General features: G+C 34.8%; 1 protein-coding gene across 2 annotated transcripts in view; it reads right to left on the minus strand.

Annotated features, from left to right (window-relative positions):
- Window positions 1–21,345, minus strand: part of EXOC6B (exocyst complex component 6B) — a 548,300-nt gene that overhangs the window by 248,161 nt on the left and 278,794 nt on the right. For both annotated transcript variants that reach the window (XM_036262943.1, XM_036262944.1), the window contains exons 12-16: window positions 17,248–17,319; window positions 16,423–16,520; window positions 14,524–14,629; window positions 13,550–13,659; window positions 42–153 (exon numbers count right to left, since the gene is read on the minus strand). In XM_036262943.1, the coding sequence (XP_036118836.1) occupies window positions 42–153; window positions 13,550–13,659; window positions 14,524–14,629; window positions 16,423–16,520; window positions 17,248–17,319 (498 nt within the window). The remainder of the gene's footprint in view (window positions 1–41; window positions 154–13,549; window positions 13,660–14,523; window positions 14,630–16,422; window positions 16,521–17,247; window positions 17,320–21,345) is intronic.

A 21,345-nucleotide genomic window follows, 5' to 3' on the forward strand; every position in this document is an offset into this window, starting at 1 on the left:
TGACATATTGCCTTAGCTGCCTCCAGGAAGAGTAGCATTACCTCAGTTAGTCCAATATTCTTCCTTTTAATGACATTCTGCAGAGAGTTGCTCAGAGTCCTGGTTAGCAAGAGGTTTGTAGATTTTCGAATCATGTCATCAATTTCAGTGGAGCTGAAAAAGAAGTGTCAAGAGATAGTCATACCAGGCAGCAAAATTATTTTGCAAACAAACAAGGTGGTACTTATAATAACAGTAGTAATGATAATAACAATAATAAATAATGGCAGCAACAAATACCATTTATTGTGTGCCAGAAATTATTCTAAGTACTTTAATGAATTAAAATTCATTTAACCTTCACAATGAGCATATGAAGTCATTTTATTGTTATCTCTACAGATGAGAAAATGGAAGCACAGAGAAGTTAACTTGCTCGAGGTCACACAGTGAGTACAGATGGTCACACAGGCAGTCCAGCTCTAAATCCCGCAGCATTTAAACACTAGCCTGTACTCTCTCAGAGTAAAGAGTTCCCCGGCGTGATTCCTCAGCCTAAACCATTATTTTTCCCATATGTCAAGTTACTTCACAGATTAATATTTATAATTTTCCAACCTAGTCTCTCTGTAGACTTCCTACATAATTAGATGATAAAGGTCCCTAAAAAAAGGTTTCTCTGCCCTATATTATCAACTTTCATATAATGTCTATTTTGCTCTCATTCCAAAATAAGTGTCTCAAGCAAGCCAGTAGTTTAACTCTGCATACATGTTTTTAAATCCCAAGAGTAATCAATAAAGACCTTTTCTATTCAGTAAAGAAAACTAAACATAAGAAAAATTATTCCAAAGCTATTTCTACATTTAAAATTTAAAAGGAAAACAGTCTTGTGACCAAGAGACTAAATTCGAGACCTAGACATCCTTCATGAGCCCCTGAAAACATCACCCAGGATGGCTTTCTCTAAAAGATATCCTTTGGATCTTCAATAATAAGGTTACTATTGTAATGATACTTGTTTATACACAGCAAGAACTAACTGTAAAAAAAGATGTATGAATAGTTCTTTGTCAATAATTCATTGCTTATGGTCAATGGTCACAAATTTTATCTCCTTGATTTCTCTTTCTACAAAAGGAAATAAGAGGCTTAGTACGGTTGAATCAAAAATCTTAAAATTCTAAATACATAATAGGCAAGCTACCTTGTCATGCTATGTGGAAAACAGAAACATATTAGAAATAAATAAGACTAAAAATGCAAGGCCGTAATCAGTTAGGAAAAGAGACATACAAAAATATTTTTACAGGGTACATGTAAGGAAGGATACATTTAATTGACCAGTACTTTCTAGCCCACTGCCACCCTTTCCAAAATTATTATTGAATTGAAATACTTCATTCTATAAATATGAAGTGCTAGGCATTGGGTTGGTAGAATATTCAGATCACAAAGGTGAACAAAGTGGTCATGTGCATCAGCCTCCCTATATTAAAGTCATAACTGTATTATATCAATTGTAATATGAGCTATGAATAAACACAGGGTGCTATAATAACAATTAACACAGGTGCCCAAAATCATCTGGTGACCATGATATTAATCCCTGTCATGGCATCCTATGCTTATTCCATTATCTCTATTATGCTTTAAGAAGAACTAACAGAAGTACCACTTTTAGATGATGTAGAAGATCAAGAAAGACTATCACTACCTTCACAAAACTGCACACTGGAACAAGCCCTTGAAAGGTAAGCAAAGTCTACCAGCCACTTTCATATCTCAGGCCAATACCTAATCTGGGTACAGATAGAAAAGGCAGTAAAAGAATCACAGGCTGAGAGACTATGGTGGGATGGAGAGAAATCAGCCAAACCTTTAACAGTGCGGGCTAATATTACAGATTGGAATCTTGGAAGAGCCCCCAAACAAAAATAAACATACTGACTCAACTATTCTTTGCTATAAAAATTCTGTTACATAAGAAATGGTGGAGGCAGTGCTAGAAATCAGAGAAAAATCTTGCAAATTTTGCAAGGGATTTAGGTTCCAGGGCTATACTGAAATTCAAGCCAAAGGAGAGCAAAAACTAACTAAAGCTGAAACCCAGCCCAGTTCAAATCCTGTTAAGATCACAGATAAGCCCCTGGATGGAAGCTTTGGAATTTCAGAGTTGGTCTTAAGAACAAAAAGACTTCTGCAATGCCATTTAAAACCAAAGAACTTATATGCATATATGCACAACCAATGGACACAGACATTAGGTTGGAGAAAGCGGGGGTGGGGGGGGTGGGGGGGTGGATCATGGAGGAGGGGGTCATTGGGGGGAAATAAGGGACATCTGTAATACTTTCAAAAATAAATAAATAGCCCTGGCCGATTTGGCTCAGCGATTGGAGCATCGGCCTGCGGACCAGAGAGTCCCGGGTTCGGTTCCTGCTAGGGGCACGTACCAAAATAGATAGATAGATAGATAGATAGATAGATAGATAGATAGATAGATAGATAGATGATAGATCAGAAGTAACTAAAACCAATTAAAACTGAGACTCACATTCTGTTCACTCAAGTAATGATAAAATCTGAATGATTTATCAAGAGCTAGGAGTCACAGAAGAAAAGGTGAGAAAGGAGGCATACTTAAGGACATATTAGCAAAATCGTCTCCAAACCTGATAAATTTCAATCTGCAGATGCAAGAAATTCAGCACACCCCAAACAGAATTCATGCAAATAAAACAACCCATAGGAAAATCACAGCCAAACTAAAAATCACAAAGAGATAGAGAAAATCATAAAGGCAACCAGAGAAGAAAGACAATACATTCAGAGAAACAACAATAAGAGTCATGACTCATTTCTCTTCAGAAACCATGGAAGCCGACAGTGGAATGACATCTTTAAAGTGTAGGGAAAGGAAGGATTGTCAACCTAGAATTCTATATCTTAAAAAATATGTTTTTGAAAACAAAGGTGAAAAAAAGTTCAGACAAACAGAAGCTAAGAAAGTATAATACTAGCAGATATACACTAAAAGAAATGCTAAGATAATACCAAGGGTAACCTAAATCAGCAGGATAGAATGAGCAGTCCTGAAAATGGCAAGTATGTGGCTAACTATAGAGAACTACATTTTTCCTTGAATTTTAAAATACTGTTAAATGTTCAAAGCACAAATAATAACTAATATCTTCGAATTTAAAAACAGGTATATAAGTGAAGTATATGCCAATGATATAAAAAATGGAGAAGATATATTATATTACACAGTTGTAAGATTCTTAAGTTATATGTGAAGTGATACATTATTCAGGATAAATTGTAATGAGTTAAGGATGCACACTGTAATCCCCAGAGAAACTACACAAGTAAACAATAAATAAATAAATAAATAAATAAATAAATAAATAAATAAATAAATAAAACAAAATGTTTTATATACTCAAGTACACCAATGGGGTAAAAAATTCATAATACCAAAAACACTTAACCAAGAAGAAGGAAGGAAATTTGGAAAAGGCAGGGTCAAAAGTGAATGGGACAAAGAAAAAACAATAGTAAGACAGCAGGCTTAAATCCAAGCACATCTCTAAATACATTAGTGTAATGAAATAAACACTCCAATTAGGCAGATTGGATTTTAAAAAACAATATCCAAATATCGTTGATTGAAAATGCTATGTTTTAAACATAAGAACACATGCCCAAGATACCACTCAGTACTAAAAGGAACTGGGTTCCTTGGAGAAATTAGTGATATCATGGATAACAGGGGAAATGTCCCGAACATGATGGGAATGCATCAACAAGGCACAGGAGCCAGAGTGAAGTGGCTCACACACACACACACACACACACACACACACACACACACACTATATATATGAGACTATTTGAGCATCGAAATGAAAAAAGACAGTAAAGAAATGAGTGAAATTAGTGAAGAATCCATGAGTCTGTATAATGATAATAGGGTCAATTCATCAAAAGCTTTTCCTCTAAGATCAGAAATAAGACACTCTCACCACTCCTATTCAACATAGGACCAGAAGTCCTAGCCAGAACAATTAGGGAAGACAAATAAATGAAAGGTATCTAATTCAGAAAGAAAGAAATTAAACTGTCTCTATTTGCAAATGACACGATCTTATATATAGAAAACACTAAATATTCTACCAAAAACTGTTAGAATAAATGAATTCATCAAATTTGCAGAATACGAAATCAAAAACAAAATCTGTTTCTAACAGTAACAATAAATTATCTGAAAAAGAAATCAAGAAAACAATCCCATTTACAATAATATCAAAAATTATAAATGATTTAGAAATAAATTTAACCAAGGAGGTGAAAGATATGTACACTAAAATCTATAAGACACTGATAAAAAATTGAAGAAGACACATATGAAAATATGTCCTGTGTTCATGGATCAGAAGACTATTGTTAAAGTGTCCATGCTACCTAAAAGTGAAGTACAGATTCACTGAAACCTCTATCAAAATTCCAATGGCATTTTTCACAGAAATAAAAAAACGAAAACAAAAAAAACAACCTTAAAATACCTATGGAATCACAAATGACCCAAATAGTCAAAACAATCACAAAGCTGGAGGCATCATACTTTCTGATTTCAAACTATACTGCAAAACTATAGTAATCAAAATAGTGTGGTACTATCAGAAAAACAGACCAATGAAACAGAATATAAAGTAAATAAATAAACCCAAGTTAACTAATTTTTGGAAAGGCATACCATGAATACATAATAAAAAAGGGTAGTCTCTTTAATAAAAGATGCTGGAAAAACTGGATATTCATATGCAAAAGAATGAAATTGGACCTTGGTCTTCCATCATACACAAAATTAACTTGAAATCTATTAAAGACTTCAATGCAAGATATGAAACCATAATCCTAAAATAAAACATAGAAAAAAGCTTCCTGACATTGGTCTTTGCAATGGTTTTTGGAATATGACACCAAGTAAATACAGTCAATAAAAGCAAAAAATTACCAAGTGAGACATCATGGAACTAAAAAGTTTTGTAGTGCAAAAATGAAAGTGCAACCTACGGAATGTGAGAAAACATTTTCAAACCATATATCTGATAAAGGGATAATAACCCAAATATATAAGAAACTCATACAACTGAAAGGGGTGGGAGAGAATAATAGCATAGAGAACTAATCATAGTGGTGTACTAGTCATAGTTATAAGAAACGTTAATCATCCTTTGCAATGTTAATCATGGTTGCTTTGTTCTGATTAAAGAAAAGCCCACCCTGACCTGGCTGGGAAGTGTGCATCTCGGGAGCTCTGCTCAGGAATGCTGTCCATTCTCCTAATGTGAGGACAAGAGGAACTACCTAACCTCATGGAAAGATTAACAACCTGATTATCTAACAGAACTCTGAACACTGCATCCATGATTCTAACTCACAGGCAACCAGCCCTGCAGCCCCCAGCCCACATTCCTCCCCATTGCCTGAAACCTTTTACAATCCCCCCAGCCCACATTCCTCTCCCCTTGCTTGTAACCATTTTACCATATTTTTTTCCTTTTTGCCTAACTGCCCTTTCTCACATAGTCATTGTCTCTCTACCATTTAAAGCAGCTGGCAAGTGAGAGTAGGGACAGCAGGTTTTACGGGATGACCCACTGTTCTCCCACCTGCCGGCAATATTGGAATAAACGCTCATGTACAATTCAACCTTGTCTCTGCTTAATTGGCTCAAGTAGTAACAGGTGGCCTGGACCCATTTGTTGTCCGGTTTCACAAATCAATAGCAAAAAATAAAAATAAAAAACTCAATTAAATACTGGGCAAAGGCCCTGAATAGACATTTTTCCAAAGAAGATGCAAAAATGATCAACAGGTATATGAAAAGGTGTTCAACATCATTAATCATCAAATAAATGCAAATCAAAACCAGAATGAAATATTACTTCACACCTTCTAGGATGGCTCATATTAAAAACACAAGAGATAAAAGTGTTGGCAAAGACATGAATAAAGAAAATAAAATTAGTATCTCAAAGAGATATTTACACTCCCATGTTCACTAGGGCATTATTTACAATACCCAAGATATGGAAACAACCTAAGTGTCCATCAACAGATGAATGGATAAAGGAAATGTGATTATTTAGCTAAATAAGAAAGAAAATCCTGCCACTTGCAATAATATGGATGAATGTAAAGGACATTATGCCAAGTGAAATCAGCAAGGCACAGTGGAAAAAACAACAACAGTGTATGAACTCCCTTTCATGTGGAATCTAAAAAATTCAATCTCATAGAAGCATATAATAGAATGATAGTTACCAGAGGTTAGGACACAGGGGAAATGGGACATGTTGATCAAAGGGAACAAACTTTCAGTTCTAAGATGAACAAGTTCTGAGGAACTAATATACAACATGGTGACTATAGTTATTTATGCTATATTGTATACTTGCAATTTGCTAAAGGAGTAGACCTAAGTGTTCTTACTACAGACACATGCACTAAAAAATGGTAACTATGTGAAGTGATAGATATGTTACTTAGCTGTAGTATTCATTTTATAATGTATATGTATATTAAATCATCACACTATTTGCCTTTAGAAAATCATGTAAACCTAAATAAAGTGAGCAATTAAAAATAAAGGAAAAAAATATTTGACAATTACATTAATTGTTTGCATTCCCAAAGCTACTCACAGTCAAACCTTGGTTCTCAAATGTCTCCCATCTAGAACAAAAATGTCTCCATTGTCATTCTCCACCTGACAATCCTTTCATGCCGACACATCAGCATGACAAAAAGTGTCGCTCAGGTCACAAACAAAGGAGAGAATGTGCAAGTATGAGTCAGTTTACAGCTAAACCTAGCGTTGTTCACATCTCAAGAAACTGTGCCCTCAATATTTTTGTGTTTTTTTTTTTCTTTTGCTTTTGTTGCTGGCAAAATTAGCCCAATTTTTAAACATAAAGAGGCCATCAAGAATGCTAATGTTGCTAAGGGTGTGAAAGAAACAATCATCACAGGCAATTGAAAAGGCAGAAAATCTACTGTTGATTTGCATAAATGAAGAGCAGTTAGCCAGTGACAGCATTTTGGAGGCAGTGATATGTGAAAAGGCAAAAATGTGGCATGCTGACTTCCTGAAATACACCCCTGGAAGGAGTGCTGAAAGTGATTCCTTTAGGCTAGTAGGGGGTGGGTTCGATAAATTTAAGAAGTGTTTGGTTATAGACTAAACAGTCCATAAGAAAGGTTAAAACAGAGAATTGTTTGGGGGTCTGGAACAAATTAATTCAATTTACATTATTTCTAATGGGAAAAAATGATTAGGTTTTTGAACAAATTGCTTCTCGAACAGTCTTCTGGAATGAATTAAGTTAGAGAAACGAGGTTCCACTGTATTTTATTTCTTTATTTCTTTATGCATATAAGATTCTATCTCTTATGAAATTTCTTCTGGATAAAGAATTTCCTTTTATTTTACATATACAGGTATAAGGGCAATGGATTATCTCACCTTTTATTTGACTAAAAAAATTTACTTTGCTTTCATTTTTTAAAGTTATTTTGCTGCCAACAGAATTCTGGTTTGATTTTTTTTTCCTCTGAGCACTTTAAAGATATCACTATATTGTCACTGGCTTGCATAGTTTCTGAGAAGTCTGCTGTAATTCTTATCATTATACCTGTATGCAATAACTTTTTTCCCCTAAATGCCTTTTAAACATTCTCTTTACCTTTCATTTTCATCAATTTTCATATGATGTGTTTATGTATTTTTCTTTGCTTGCTGTTGTTATTATTTTCTTATTTCTATTGATGGGAGACTATCTCTGAGTGATGTCTTTTATTATTTTTAGAATACTCTCAGCCATTATCTTATATTTCTTCTTACCAGTTTTATCTTCTCCTTCTGAGACCCTCAATTACACTGTATGAAACTGCCCCACAGATCTTGGATACTTTGTTTTATTTCTTTCATCCTTTTTTTCTCTGTGTCAGTTTGGGTAACTTCTACAGGCCTATTTTAAAATTCACTGAATTCTTACCTCAGCTATGTCAAATCTACTGATGAGCCCCTCAAAGGAATTCTTCATCTCTAAACTGTTTCTTATGTCCACCATTTCCATTTAACTCTTTCCAATAATTTCCATCTGTCTGCAAAATGTCCCTATCTGTTTATGAATGCAGTATTTTAAAGTTCCTAACTGATACTTCTATCATCTAGGTCATCTCTGAGTCTGGTTTTGTTGATTTCATTGTCCCTTGACAATGAGTTGTTAATTGCTTTTTTGCATGTCTCACATTTTTTATTGAAAGTTGAAAAACATAAAACAGTAGAAACTGGGGTAACAGTATTTATACTTGGAAATGACCATTTCTCTTCTCCCACTGGGCCATTACTATATGCAGAAGATGGGTTTGGGTTTTGCTGTTGCTATGGTTACCTTCAGTGCATCACAGATTTCAAATTTTTCTAATGCTAGCAAGTGCCTAGTGTGGGTGTTGGGATCCCTCAAGACTTTTCATAAAGTTTCTGCATCATCCACAGCTTCGGCTACACCTGTATGCCTACTATACAGAATTGATCTCTTGATCGCTCTCTCGCTCTCTCTCTCTCTCCCTCCCTCCCTTCCTCCTTCCTTGCCCATCACCCAGTGGAAGATTACTGCCACTTGCTATGCTATTAGTAAAGATCCAAGGACTCTGTCTGCTGTCCTGGCCAGGCTCAGTGTTAGGTAGGTCCTCTGTGCCTGGTACCAAGTTGTAGAGCTTGTTCAACATCCCCACCCTTCCCTCCAGTGGCAGCCAAACTCGGCTTTGTCTCTGTGGTGAATCTAGTGCAGGGTCATGCCCTCTCCCATTGTTAGAAGACCACTAATGTATTTGGTATAAGATCCTGGGCCCAGAACTATCTTCTGCCATTCTCCCAGGGGTAAAATAACTTTTTTTTTTTTTTACTTCAATCTTTTCTATAGTAATAACGGGTCTTTTCCTGTACCTTGCAGAGAGACATATTTTGCTTCCCCTCCCCCAGGCCCCCAGTGCTATAAAGTTTTCGATCAGTATGAGTGAAGGGTACAAGCAAGGGGGTGGGACTCCATGCCTTTTTCACAGCAGTGGCTGATCCCCTTCTCCATGCCTGTAAGATCATGGATGATTCTCTCTGACCTCTTAGCCAGCTCCCAATCTTTCTCATGAGCATGCAGTGGAGGTCCATTGCAAAGAACATATGAATGAGTATAAGTTCCTCTTGGATCTGGGACACACAACTAGGGGTTCTATACTAACATGATAGCTCTAACTAAGGTATTAGTGACCCATGAAAATGTAATTAGTTTCTACTTTCTCATGCGTATGATAGCTAGGCCTTTCTTCCTTGCTCTGCCACAGGAGTGTCTGCATCGTATCACTCTCTCCTGGATGAGGACAGTCTCATTTTGGATTTCAGGGTGTTTGGTCATCCTGTCACTTCTGCTACTTAATGGGTTCTGGGAAAGTTTTCATTTTTGTAGTTTGTTTTGTTGTTGTTGTTGTTTTTCCCACTGTTAGAGAGAAAGCAATATGCTTTCCAGTTTCCAGTATTATAGACAGAAGTGGCAGTATCTCATAGAAACATTCTTTAAAAAAAAAAAAAAGGTGCTGTGTGTGTGTACCTGTATATTCACACAGAAAAAAAGACTACGAGAAAAAAATTCCCATATATAAAGAGTGGTTATCACTATGTGATAGTTGGGGGTCTTTACATTTTTCTTCTTTATGCTATTCTATATCTCCCAAATTCTTTACAGAGATCAAATCTTAATAACTTAAAAAAGAGATGTGTGTATATACATATATGTGTGTGTATTCTACTTTTTTAAGTTAAGTGCAAATACTAGAACATTATTCTACTATAGACATGCCATTTATTTGCTATTCTAAAAAAGAACGTTCTGACAAAGAGTGTTCTATGTCCTCAGAACTCAATTATATATTTTTCAATATTTTAAATTCTTTCAGCATTTTTATCTAATGTAAAAGTGAAAATTCTTGCAGAAAAATTGAAAACTTGATTTGAGAATAATTGTCCTTAAAGCATCATAAAAAAATCTCAATACAGCAGTTCTTCTGGTTTTGAAAGCCTTGTGTTTAAGAGAACTAATTGTTTTATATATACACCATGTCCCACATCCCTTATTATAACCTCCCTGCATGACGCTGTACTTGTCAAAGGAATCTCTGTCACTGCAGGTTATAAGGTAAATGTAGTTGAGAAAATAAGGTAAATGGCAACCAAATAGTAAAAGGCAGAAATTCCTCCCAAATTGAATGTATATTTTAAACTGTCAATGTTAAACATATCAAAGGGTATTTTCAGGCACACTTAATATATTCAAGTAAGAAAAAGACTTCTGAACAATTTATTCACATTATCCCTTTACCATATTACCTTTCTTCCAAAAGAGGATAAAATAAGTCACTATGCAATGTACTGGTAATAATTTATATACAGTTACACACCTAACTGTACCCTAGAGACTACTGGGGGGGGAGTTCAGGGGGGGAGTAAAAAAATGTTTTAGTTTACAACTTCCAAAGATAATCTCATTCTAAGAATATTTCTATGAAATCAATCTCATTTTCAAAGAAAACAAATTAATTGTACAAACCCCATGTTTCATTTTTTTTTTTTTATCCTCCCCCGAGGACATTTTTCCATTTTTTGTTCAGGTAGAGTGGGAGGGAGAGAGAGGAACAGAGAGAGAGAGAGAGAGAGAGAGAAACATCGATGTGAAAGGAACACATCGAGCAGCTGCCACCCGCACAACCAACCAGGGCCGGGGACAAACTGCAACCGAGTTACGCGCCCTTAGCGGGAATCGAACCCGGGTCTCTCAGGACCGCAGGCCGATGCTCTAACTGCTGAGCCAAACCGGCCAGGGCTGTTTCATTTTTTTACGTAGTAAGAATGGCGATCAAACATGTTACTAAAACTGTTTTCTAATTACACTTATTTTCAGAGTTGCCTGCCATATCATACATTCTATTCACTCATTCTTTTCTTTTTAATTTACTGAACTGGGTGCCGGAGATACTGTGTTGAACAAAACAAAAAATATGTCTACGCTTCAAGGGGCCTTTTTCTAACATGCTCAATTTGTCTCAGAGTTGGGTACTATGTTGCTCCTATATATCTCCATCACAGTACTTGTTCAGTTTCTCAGTTACATTAGGTACTCCTTGATGACAGGGACCATATTTTCATCATCTTAATGTCTTTCCTACCAAGCACCATCTGACAAATAATAGATTACTCAGAATGTATGGTGAATAAACCAATAAATAAACAAACGAAGGAACCTACAGTCTAACACACACAGAAAACACATAGATACATGTCGAGCGATAAAATCTAAGATGAGTCTTCACAGGGTACAAAAGCAGCACAAAGGAGTCATTAGATCAACTCCATTAAGAACAGAAGTGGTCAACAAGGCTTCATTCAGCACATGAATGAAGTTGCATTTTAAGGTATAGTTAGAAGCTAGTCAAGAGACCTAACAAGGAAAAATGATTTGAAGTAGAGAAAAAGTCATGAGTAAATCCAGAGAGGTATAAAATAGTATGTTATGATCAGAAAACAGCAAATAGGTTGGTATGACTGAAGTAGGGGTGACAAGGAAATTACCCTGGGATATGAATCTGGAAAGGGTATAGGGTGAATTAGGGCAACAGGGTGGTAGGGGGCAGATAGATAAATATGTCAGACCAGAGTCAACTCTGTCCTATGGCCACAAGGAATCCCTGAAAAGATGAGAAGAATGAAAGTAAATGAGTTGATTTTAGAAAAATGACTCTAGGGGCTATACAGAATAGAATCAGGAGTAAGAAAAGAGAGATGATTGGGAAAGTAAATTTAGAGATAGAAGAACAATTAGAAGACTATTTAAATAGTCCAGGTCAAATATGACTACAGTGTGAATTACAGTAGCCACATTGTGAAGACAGAACTTTAAAGGAAAAAAGAGCTGGAAAAAAATAGAATCCATATAATTTGTCACAGTTAGATTTAAGGAAACTCATTTACAAATGAGCACTGCCCTAATTTGTTAAATAGAAATAATTAGTGCTTATCTCATAGAAATATTATGACAACTACCTGAAATAATGTATGTAAAATACTAATATAATGACTACCAAACAATAAGAATTCTAAACATGGCAGTGATTTTGTTGATCCTGATACTAATCAGACTTGAATCTGGCCTGAATACTTACTCCTCGTGTGACCTTGATAAAGTTACTTAATTAACTCTCTGCCTCACTTCCCTCAACTGTAAAACTGAAGTAAGCTTCCTAGTATCCCATAGATAAGTACTATTTTGAGTTTTACAGATATAATAACATATTTGTTAAGTGTTTATAGAAATTGAGACCAATGCCTGAAATTCCGTTTTTAAGAATAAGAGTTATTAGAAACAGACTCATAGATACAGAGAACATTTTGATGGTTGCCAGATGGGAGGGGGATTAGAGGAGGTGAAAAGGTGAAGGGATTAAGAAGTACAAATTGGTAGCTACAGAATAGTCATGGGGATGTAAAGTACAGCATAGGGGATATAGACAATAATATTGTAATAAATATGTATAGTGTCAGATGGGTACCAGATTTATCAGGTTGATCACTTCATAAATTATATAAATGTCTAATATCTAGGTTATACATCTGAAACTACTATAATATTGTATATCAACTGTAATTGAAAAATAAAAATTATTTTAAAAAAGAGTTATTAACAGTCAGTAGTAGTTGAAAATGATTCTCGGGTTCCTGATTTGGGAGAATGGTGGTATCATATCATTCACTGAGAGAAAGAGGTTCCTTTAGAAAGCCAATCATCATGACTATTCTCCCTCAAATTCTTTAAGATGAACTAACTGTTCTTCTAGGTGCTTTAAAAAGTACATTATACATATTACAACACTCTCCCTGGTATATTTGATATGTCTATTTTCATTATCCTCAGTAGATACTTAAAATATCTAAGGGCTGAAAACTGCATCTTTTATTTCTACATTCCCAAAAGGCAGGGTGTATCTGTATATAAATAGGCTAAAATGTGTTAGTTAAATAATTAAACATAAATTAAAGAAAATATGGATACCTATAACAAGTCCAGAGAATATTTGAAAAAAGAAGAAAAAACGGGTTCCAAAGGATTTTACCTGCTACACTCCTATTGGCCTTAAAATGTCATCAAATAGAATGTCAAAACCAGTATGTTATACTACTCTTTTCTAATGAGCTCTCATTAAGAAAAAGTGTTGAAATGCAAATCTGTAAACGGTACAGAATAAGTTAAGTCATATAAATAAAAACAAGTTAATCAAAAGTTTCCACCATTTTCTTTCACCATGACTATACAAATACAGCAGTGCCATGCTGTGAAGAGCTAATATTAAGACTTTCCAAATCAAAGCTGAAAGGAATATCAAAAGTTTGTTAGGATATTTATGTATGTAGTCTCCATATCAGTATCTCTTGCATTTCCACTGTATCATACTATACCTTAGATGAAGATCTTCTGAAAATTTCAGACAGGCGTAGATAAATTCTTTAATTTGGCTGTAAACTTTTGGCACAAATTCAGAGAAAGGAAACTTTTTTGGAAATGGTTGCTGTAAATGAAGAATTAAGGAAAGCAAATCACAAATGAACATACACTGAAGATACTTGTAAATTAATTAAAGTGCAAAAGGAATTTTCTTCTACATTGCGAGTTGTGGGTTTAACAAGCTCAACTTAAGAAAGTATTTCTGTAAGTTTCCTGATACTAAAAAGAATAAATATAAGTTTAAATAAACAATAATTCAAATGTCCTTCAAAACATGAAGTGACAAATAAACTGGAATATATATTCAGCAGTAGATAGGAATGAACTATCGATAATATGCAACAACTTGGATGAATCTCAAAAGCATTATGCCGAGTGAAAAAAATCAGTCTTGATGATTACACACTGTATGATTCCAATTATGTTGGCATTCTAGAAAAGGCAAAAGTAGATGGATAGCAACCAGATTTGTGGTTGCCAAAGGTTGGGGGTGGAAGGAGAAACTGATTGAAAAGGGGCAGCAGGAGGGAATTTGGGGGATGACAGAACTGGACTGTGTCATTGTTGTGTTAGTACATACATGACTCAATGCATTGTCAAAACCAATAGCATTACATAGCATAACATAGCATACAAGGTGAATTTCACTGTATGTTTTGGGGAGAAAATATCCTAGGGGGTATAATAAAACCAAGTACTTCAAAGTGTAAACCAAACACTTCAATCTTCCAAATACTTCAAAGGGGATCCACAAAGCCATCTACTGACTCCCAAAACAGAAACTCCTGTTCTAAGTCCAAAGCATCCAAAACTAAGGTGTTCTAGTTCGAACCCAGAGTTAGAGGTAACACCTTTAATGGGACTGATACAATGAAAGCTTGTAAAGGATCCAAACCAAACTAAGAAGTTTATTTTAAAGTATCCTTACCTTTTCCAGCTCTGTATCTTGGAATGGGAATTGTCCTACCACCTTTTTGTACATTTCTTCACTTGTTACTGGTATAGGACTGTAGTTGTCAGAATCAAGTATGTTTCTATAAAGAAAATAAACAAAGAAAAGAAGGAAGGAAGGATGGGTTAATCACTGTAGTAATCACAAGTAATTTTCGGGTGAATACCAATAGTTGTGTGTATATATACCACAACCCAAAATAAACATTTCCAAGTCCCTGGGCTATTCCTTTTACAACATAAATATTGGATTTCAGGTAAGGACAACCTTAGAAGAAAACTACACTCTGAAACAAATAGAACACAATTATAAACTTGATTTCACGGTATTTGAGATTTACAGTTGAGACGGAAAATTTAAGGCAACATATTGAAGACTTAAGGCAAGTAAGTTAACAATAAAAGAATGTGTGTTCTGGAAAAAGCAAAGGGGTTTCATTTGTTTTTTTGTTTTTAAATAAGATATATTTTATTTCTATTCTAGATCTTCTATTCTAACTTTCAAATTTGGCAGACGAGGAAAAGTAACTCCCATAATAAATCCAAATTATATTCATTTACTTCATCTACTGCTCTATATTAAGAATGAAATTTTTTGCATCCATAGGTTCTGACTTTTTAACCAAACTGGGGTTCTATAAAAGCAAAAACCATACTATCAAAATCAAAACATAAATTTACTGAAGATATCGGGTCAGATGCTCTTTTTTTTTTTTTTATCCTCACTCGAGGACATTTTTCCATTTTTTGTACAGATAGAGTGGGAGGGAGAGAGAGGAAGGGAGAGAGAGAGAGAAACATCGACGTGAAGGGATACATTGAGTGGCTGCCACCCGCACGACCAACCAGGGCCGGGGACAAACTGCAACCGAAGTACGTGCCCTTAGCGGGAACCGAACCCGGGTCTCTCCAGACCGCAGGCCGACGCTCTAACAGCTGAGCCAAACTGGCCAGGGCTCAGATGCTCTTAAAACCATGAATATATCATGATACTAATTTTCAAGGTTCCTATAGAGATAATCCTCCATTAAATACAATTATAGCATTAGATAAACCTGGTTCTTGGAAACATAAATGTTTATATTAATATACAAATAAGTTTCACTATGTGATTATCATAAACGATAAAGAGTTAAGATTGAAGGAGCAATGTAAGAATCTGAAAGCCGGGTAAGCTGATCCAGGAAGCGGTCTTGTGGTAAGCAGGGATCACTTTAAGTCAAGATTCAAAAGGAGAAGAAACTGAAGTGAATGACATGGAGTGTATGCCAGTTCAAGGAGCTATCTGTGAGAGGTGTAACAAAAGAACTTCCTCATTGTTATATGCATGTTACAACAACTACTTAAATAATGTGCTTCAAACACTGGATTGTAATAGGCCTCTTCTCTGTGTGTAGAGAATGAAAAAGATGAGGAATCACATAAGTGAATCTTCAAAAAAGGTTCCAAAGAAGCTAAATTATTCAAAAAGGCTCAAAAGCAACTACCTTATGAGTGAGCAGTAGACGAGACATGATATTCAAAGAGAAAACAAAAAAAATGTGTAAGAAGACACAAGATGATATAGATGGTACAAACCAAGATATCTGACATGTATTCAAAAGAACAAACAAGCCACAGTGGGATTTAAGGACTCCCACATGGTAGACACTAACACACTGATTCACATTGATTTTGGATAACTTGGGAACTTTATTTGAGACATCACTGAAATTTACTTTTATTACCATTCATAATCTAGATCATAGGTACAAAATATAAGCCTACTTGTTGCTCATTACATCTGAAAAAACTTATGCATAAACAATGAATGCACATGTGTGTGCGCGCACGCACACACACACACACACACACACGACTATAGATAATTTCTCACCTGAAAATACCTGCCCACTTCTTTAGCAGAGTTTCACTATACTGATCTCTGATCTCTAACAGCATGTCAAAAAGCTGATTTACAGGAAAACCATAAACCTGAAACAAAGGAAGAAAACAGCTTCATTTTATAAGGTGATTTTTTTTTTAGTAATATGAGAGTTTAGGCATTGAAAGATATTTTTGTTCCTTTGGCCAACAACTTAAATGTAATCATGATAAACAGTCTTTCATTCTCACCTAATACCTAGTATTTATCTCTCAAGAATTAAAAAGGTACATACCAAAATATTTAAACCAGTCAGAAAAAAATTAAAAGATGAAAATTAACATCAATATATACAGGTTATAACATCAGCTAAGCTCTCCCTACAACTCTGCCTATAACACTTCACAAACATCAGGAATAGGGAGAGTAACTGAAAATGCTACCAATCTCACTCACTTCTAATGTTATTTTATTAATATTAATATGTGGTTTAAATCAATATTCATGATTCAAGATGGTAGTTAAGAAACTCTAAAGCCACTCGGGCACTATATCTGAATTAAGAAAACTAAGGTAGTAGCTGGTAAAATTCATTGATTTGCTCTAAGGAAAATAAGGGGGGGATGGGAACTATTTATGAGAACATAAACGTGACCACCAAAGTGATGATCAGGAAATGCTACAAAGAAATTAAAAGCTCTAGCTCCAGGAAAAGAAGAAAAACAACTAAAAACTGAACGGTACTTAATTCATGCTTAGATAGATAGAAGACAGTTAAAAGGCTTAGAGCTGATAAAATACTAATCTAGATAATATATGTAAACAGAAGTCACAAACCTGAAGTGTATCAGCAAAAAGCACAATGAGGTTCTTCAAATCTAACACGAGGTTTGGATCAGAGCAATACGACTAAAAAAAAAAAAAAAAAAGACAATTAAGAAAAAATTTAATTATTAAAAATAAAACTAAATTGTGATTTAATTATTTACTGCTTCACCTGATGAAGGCTCTCAAGAAAAGGCCTAACACCTGATTTAAGGTAACACTAGATTTGGCCAGGGAAGAGCTAAGTAGAGACTCCAGTAAGCCATGATCTATATTTAAAACTTGAAAATTTAAAAAACACACTTCTAAATAACTCTTCAGTTATAGAATAAACCAAATTAATATTGCAGATTATTTTTAAATGAACAACAATGAATACTTCATATCAAAACGTATGAAATGTGGCTAAAGCTATTTTCAAAATAAAATCATTTCTTAATATGCAAATATTAGAAAACAGAAAAGATTAAAAGTAAACAAACTAAGCACTCAACTCATGAAGCTAGGCCCAAAAAGCCAAAAGAAACCATACGTAAGTCAGAGAACAAAACTGATCAAAATAAAAGCAGAAATCAATGACTTAGAGAACACAAGAAAGATTTGATCAATGAAACCAAAAGCAAAACTAGTCAATTGTCCCTGGCCCTGGTTGGTCATGCGGGTGGCAGCCACTCGATGTGTCCCTTGCACATCGATGTTTCTCTCTCTCTCTCTTCCTCTCTCTCCCTCCCACTCTATCTGAACAAAAAAATGGAAAAATTTCCTCGGGTGAGGATTTAAAAAAAAAAACAAAACAAATAAAGTCCACATATAATCTCTTATTAACAAACCTGAAAACTGAAATGACAGATGACAGCAGGATAGTAAGATGTATAAATCACTATATTAAATTTCACTGATTTCGGTATTCAATTCTCTTACTCATAGTTTGGTTACTTACTCTATACTTGATATTTCAATTCCTGAAAAATGTAGTTAAATTTTCCTACAATGGTGTGGTTCATCAGTTTCTCTTCTTATAACTAGCAGTTTTTGTTTTTATACATATTTATGCTTGTTGTCTCCTGCATATAAGCTATTGTCTTTTTGGTAGGTTAAAACTAATATTAATACAAAATGTGCCTCTCCTCCCCCATTTAATGGTCTTCAACTTCAGTTCTATTTGCCTTACAGAATATTGCCATTTCTGCTCCCCTTTCTTTATATTCAGTCTTTGTAGGTAATCTTAACTATGTATGACTCTCTTAGTAACCAAACTATAAAACGTTCTAACTCTTACATTCCCTGTGATTACTGACATATCTGGACTTTTTCCATTTTAAGTTTCTATTTATAATTGTTTCTTTTTGTTTGTTTCTTTGTTTTTCATTGCAATTCTTTTAAAGTACCTCATTAATAAGTTATATACTTTCTGCCCACTAGTTTACTTGAAATAATCTGGAGTTTTCACTTAAACTTTTTAAACATTAAGCCTCTCCTTTTGTATAGATTCTTAATAGCATTAAACCTTGCAAACAAATACTCAGTTATTTAGATTTATCCATGAGTTTTACTCTCTTTTTAACATATTGTATTTAATCCTATCTCATCTTACATTTTGGATTTCTTTTCCACTTTACATTCCTTATTATAGAACACCAATAAGATAGGATAGGTAAAAAGTAAACTTTTAAATCCTGATATGTTTAAAAATACTTTTCTTTTGCTCTCAAATTAAAATATAAAATTTCAGATGTGAAAAACTTGTCTGCTGTCATTTACCCTCCATGACACAAGATATATCCTTTCAACTTTAATAATATAGTCTCTCTTCCCGCAGGGACATTTCTTTCTTTTGTTTCTTTAATTATTAAAGTCCCCTCCTTGGTGACTATCCTTTCTTTCTTAATCTTTATTAGATACAACCAAAACTCTATATCAATTATCTATGTTCCTCAACTTTCCTTTCATATTTTCCACCTCCATCTTGGGTAGGCCCAACAGGCTGTCAAAATCTAAGTTCAAATTGTCTGGATTAACAAGTGAGCCCAAGGCAAAGGCAGTTTAAATGTTTACCTATCCCAAGTGTCCCTTGGATTTGACCTGGTAATTCCTTAATATCCTTACTAAGACTTAAGGAACATCTTATATGATAAATATATATAGATTTACACACACACACACACACACAAAGTAGTTTTTCTAGTTAGTCCAACTGAATAGTTGGTACGAATAACATAGCCTCCTATATTCCTATAAACTGAGAAATGATTATTACTTTGTATATTTTTTCGTAGTCCTTGAACTATTTATATTGGCTAAAGAATAGCTACTCTAGTTGTTTATTGTTGTTTTCTGTTTGCTGCGATTGATTTTCCTCAAATATTTTATGACCCTTGGCAATTTGTTTATGTTATGGAATGAAGGACTAGGTTAATTAGTACGGTTTAAGTGGTATTGGTTTCATCCTCTGCAGTTTTAAGTCTATTTCCCAAGAAACAGTACAGGCTCTTTATAAATGGGTGGGGCAGAAGAATCACTTTGTTCAATAAGTGGTACCAGAGAATTTTGCCAATCATGCTATTGCCTCTTTATTTAGACGGTAAGGTTGGCCAGAGGAACTGGGTAAGCAGCTGGCTAGTCAAGGGTTATTGAAACCTCTAAATAATTTCCCTTATAATTCCTACTCATTGTATTTGTTTGACTCTGAATTTTAAGTGTTCCTATATTCCATTTGGAAGAATATCTCCTATTTTGACAATAACTATCCCCTACCATACATAATCTAAGTTTTATTCCTGGGGTCAGACATTGTTCTGATTCCATCTCTTTTCTAAGTTCAAAAATTTTTTTTGAAATTTCTAGCCTATAGATGCTACTTTGTAGAGTTTTTCTTTTAGTTTGTTCCTCCCCACCCCCCACCCCACCCCCCCATGTTATTTCCATGAGAATTTGGTTAGGAGACTTGGAAGACACATGCTTAGTATACCCTTTGACTCAAAAAAACTGAAAATGCCCAGCCAGTGTGGCTCAGTGGATTGGGCATCCTCCCAGGGACTGAGAGGTCCGGGTTCCATACCCAGTCAGGGCACATGCCCAGGTTGCAGGCTCAATCCCCAATAGAGGGTGTGCAGGAGGTAGCCAAACGATGTTTCTCTCTCACATCGATGTTTCTATCTCTCTCTCCCTTCTTCTCTCTCTAAAAAAAAAATCAAGTTAAAAACTTATTTTAAAAATAAATAAATAAACTTAAAATATGTATATGTCAGGTAATGGGTGTGGGTGTGGATGTGTATAAAACTATCACAGTATACACTCTCAACTACTAATAAGAAAAAATGAGCAATATTTTATATCTATAAAAAGTAAGTTTTTTGAGCCACAAAGGATTACACTGTTCCATCATTATAAATCTTAAAAATACCTTTTCAGTATTATCAATCTGTTTATCAATTATATTAACAATCATATTAGAAAGTATATTAGCATATCTAATATGGAACCATTCCTGATATGAACTCTCCTTTGTATTAGCATATTATTTTTTTAGTATATTGCTAAATTTAACTCTAAGTGAGACAGATTATGTAAGATCTTTATTGTTTTGAAATCAGCATGAGGCTATTACATACATTAGTTACCTGAAATATTATATCTTTTTAAATGTTTCCAAATTACGCAATGACTAATAATTTAATTGAAAAAGTAAAAGAGTAGTTTTAAATAGTGACATAAAAAGTTCAAAATATAGCCCTGGCCAGTTTGGCTCAACGGTTAGAGCGTCAGCCTGCGGCCCAAAGAGACCCGGGTTCGGTTTCCGCTAAGGACATGTGCCTCAGTTGCAGTTTATCCCTGGCCCTGGCTGGTCGTGCGGGTGGCAGCCACTCGATGTGTCCCTTTCACGTCGATGTTTCTCTCTCTCTCTCTTCCTCTCTCTCCCTCCCACTCTATCTGAACAGAACAATGGAAAAAATGTCCTCGGGTGAGAATAAAAAAAAAAAAAAAGTTCAAAATATATACATGATTTTTTGGGTTTTTTTTAATCCTCACCCGAGGACATTTTTCCATTTTTTGTTCAGATAGAGTGGGAGGGAGAGAGAGGAAGAGAGAGAACGAGAGAAACATCGACGT

The sequence above is a fragment of the Molossus molossus genome, unplaced genomic scaffold (genome assembly GCF_014108415.1).
Source record: "Molossus molossus isolate mMolMol1 unplaced genomic scaffold, mMolMol1.p scaffold_m16_p_15, whole genome shotgun sequence".
Lineage (NCBI taxonomy): Eukaryota > Metazoa > Chordata > Mammalia > Chiroptera > Molossidae > Molossus > Molossus molossus.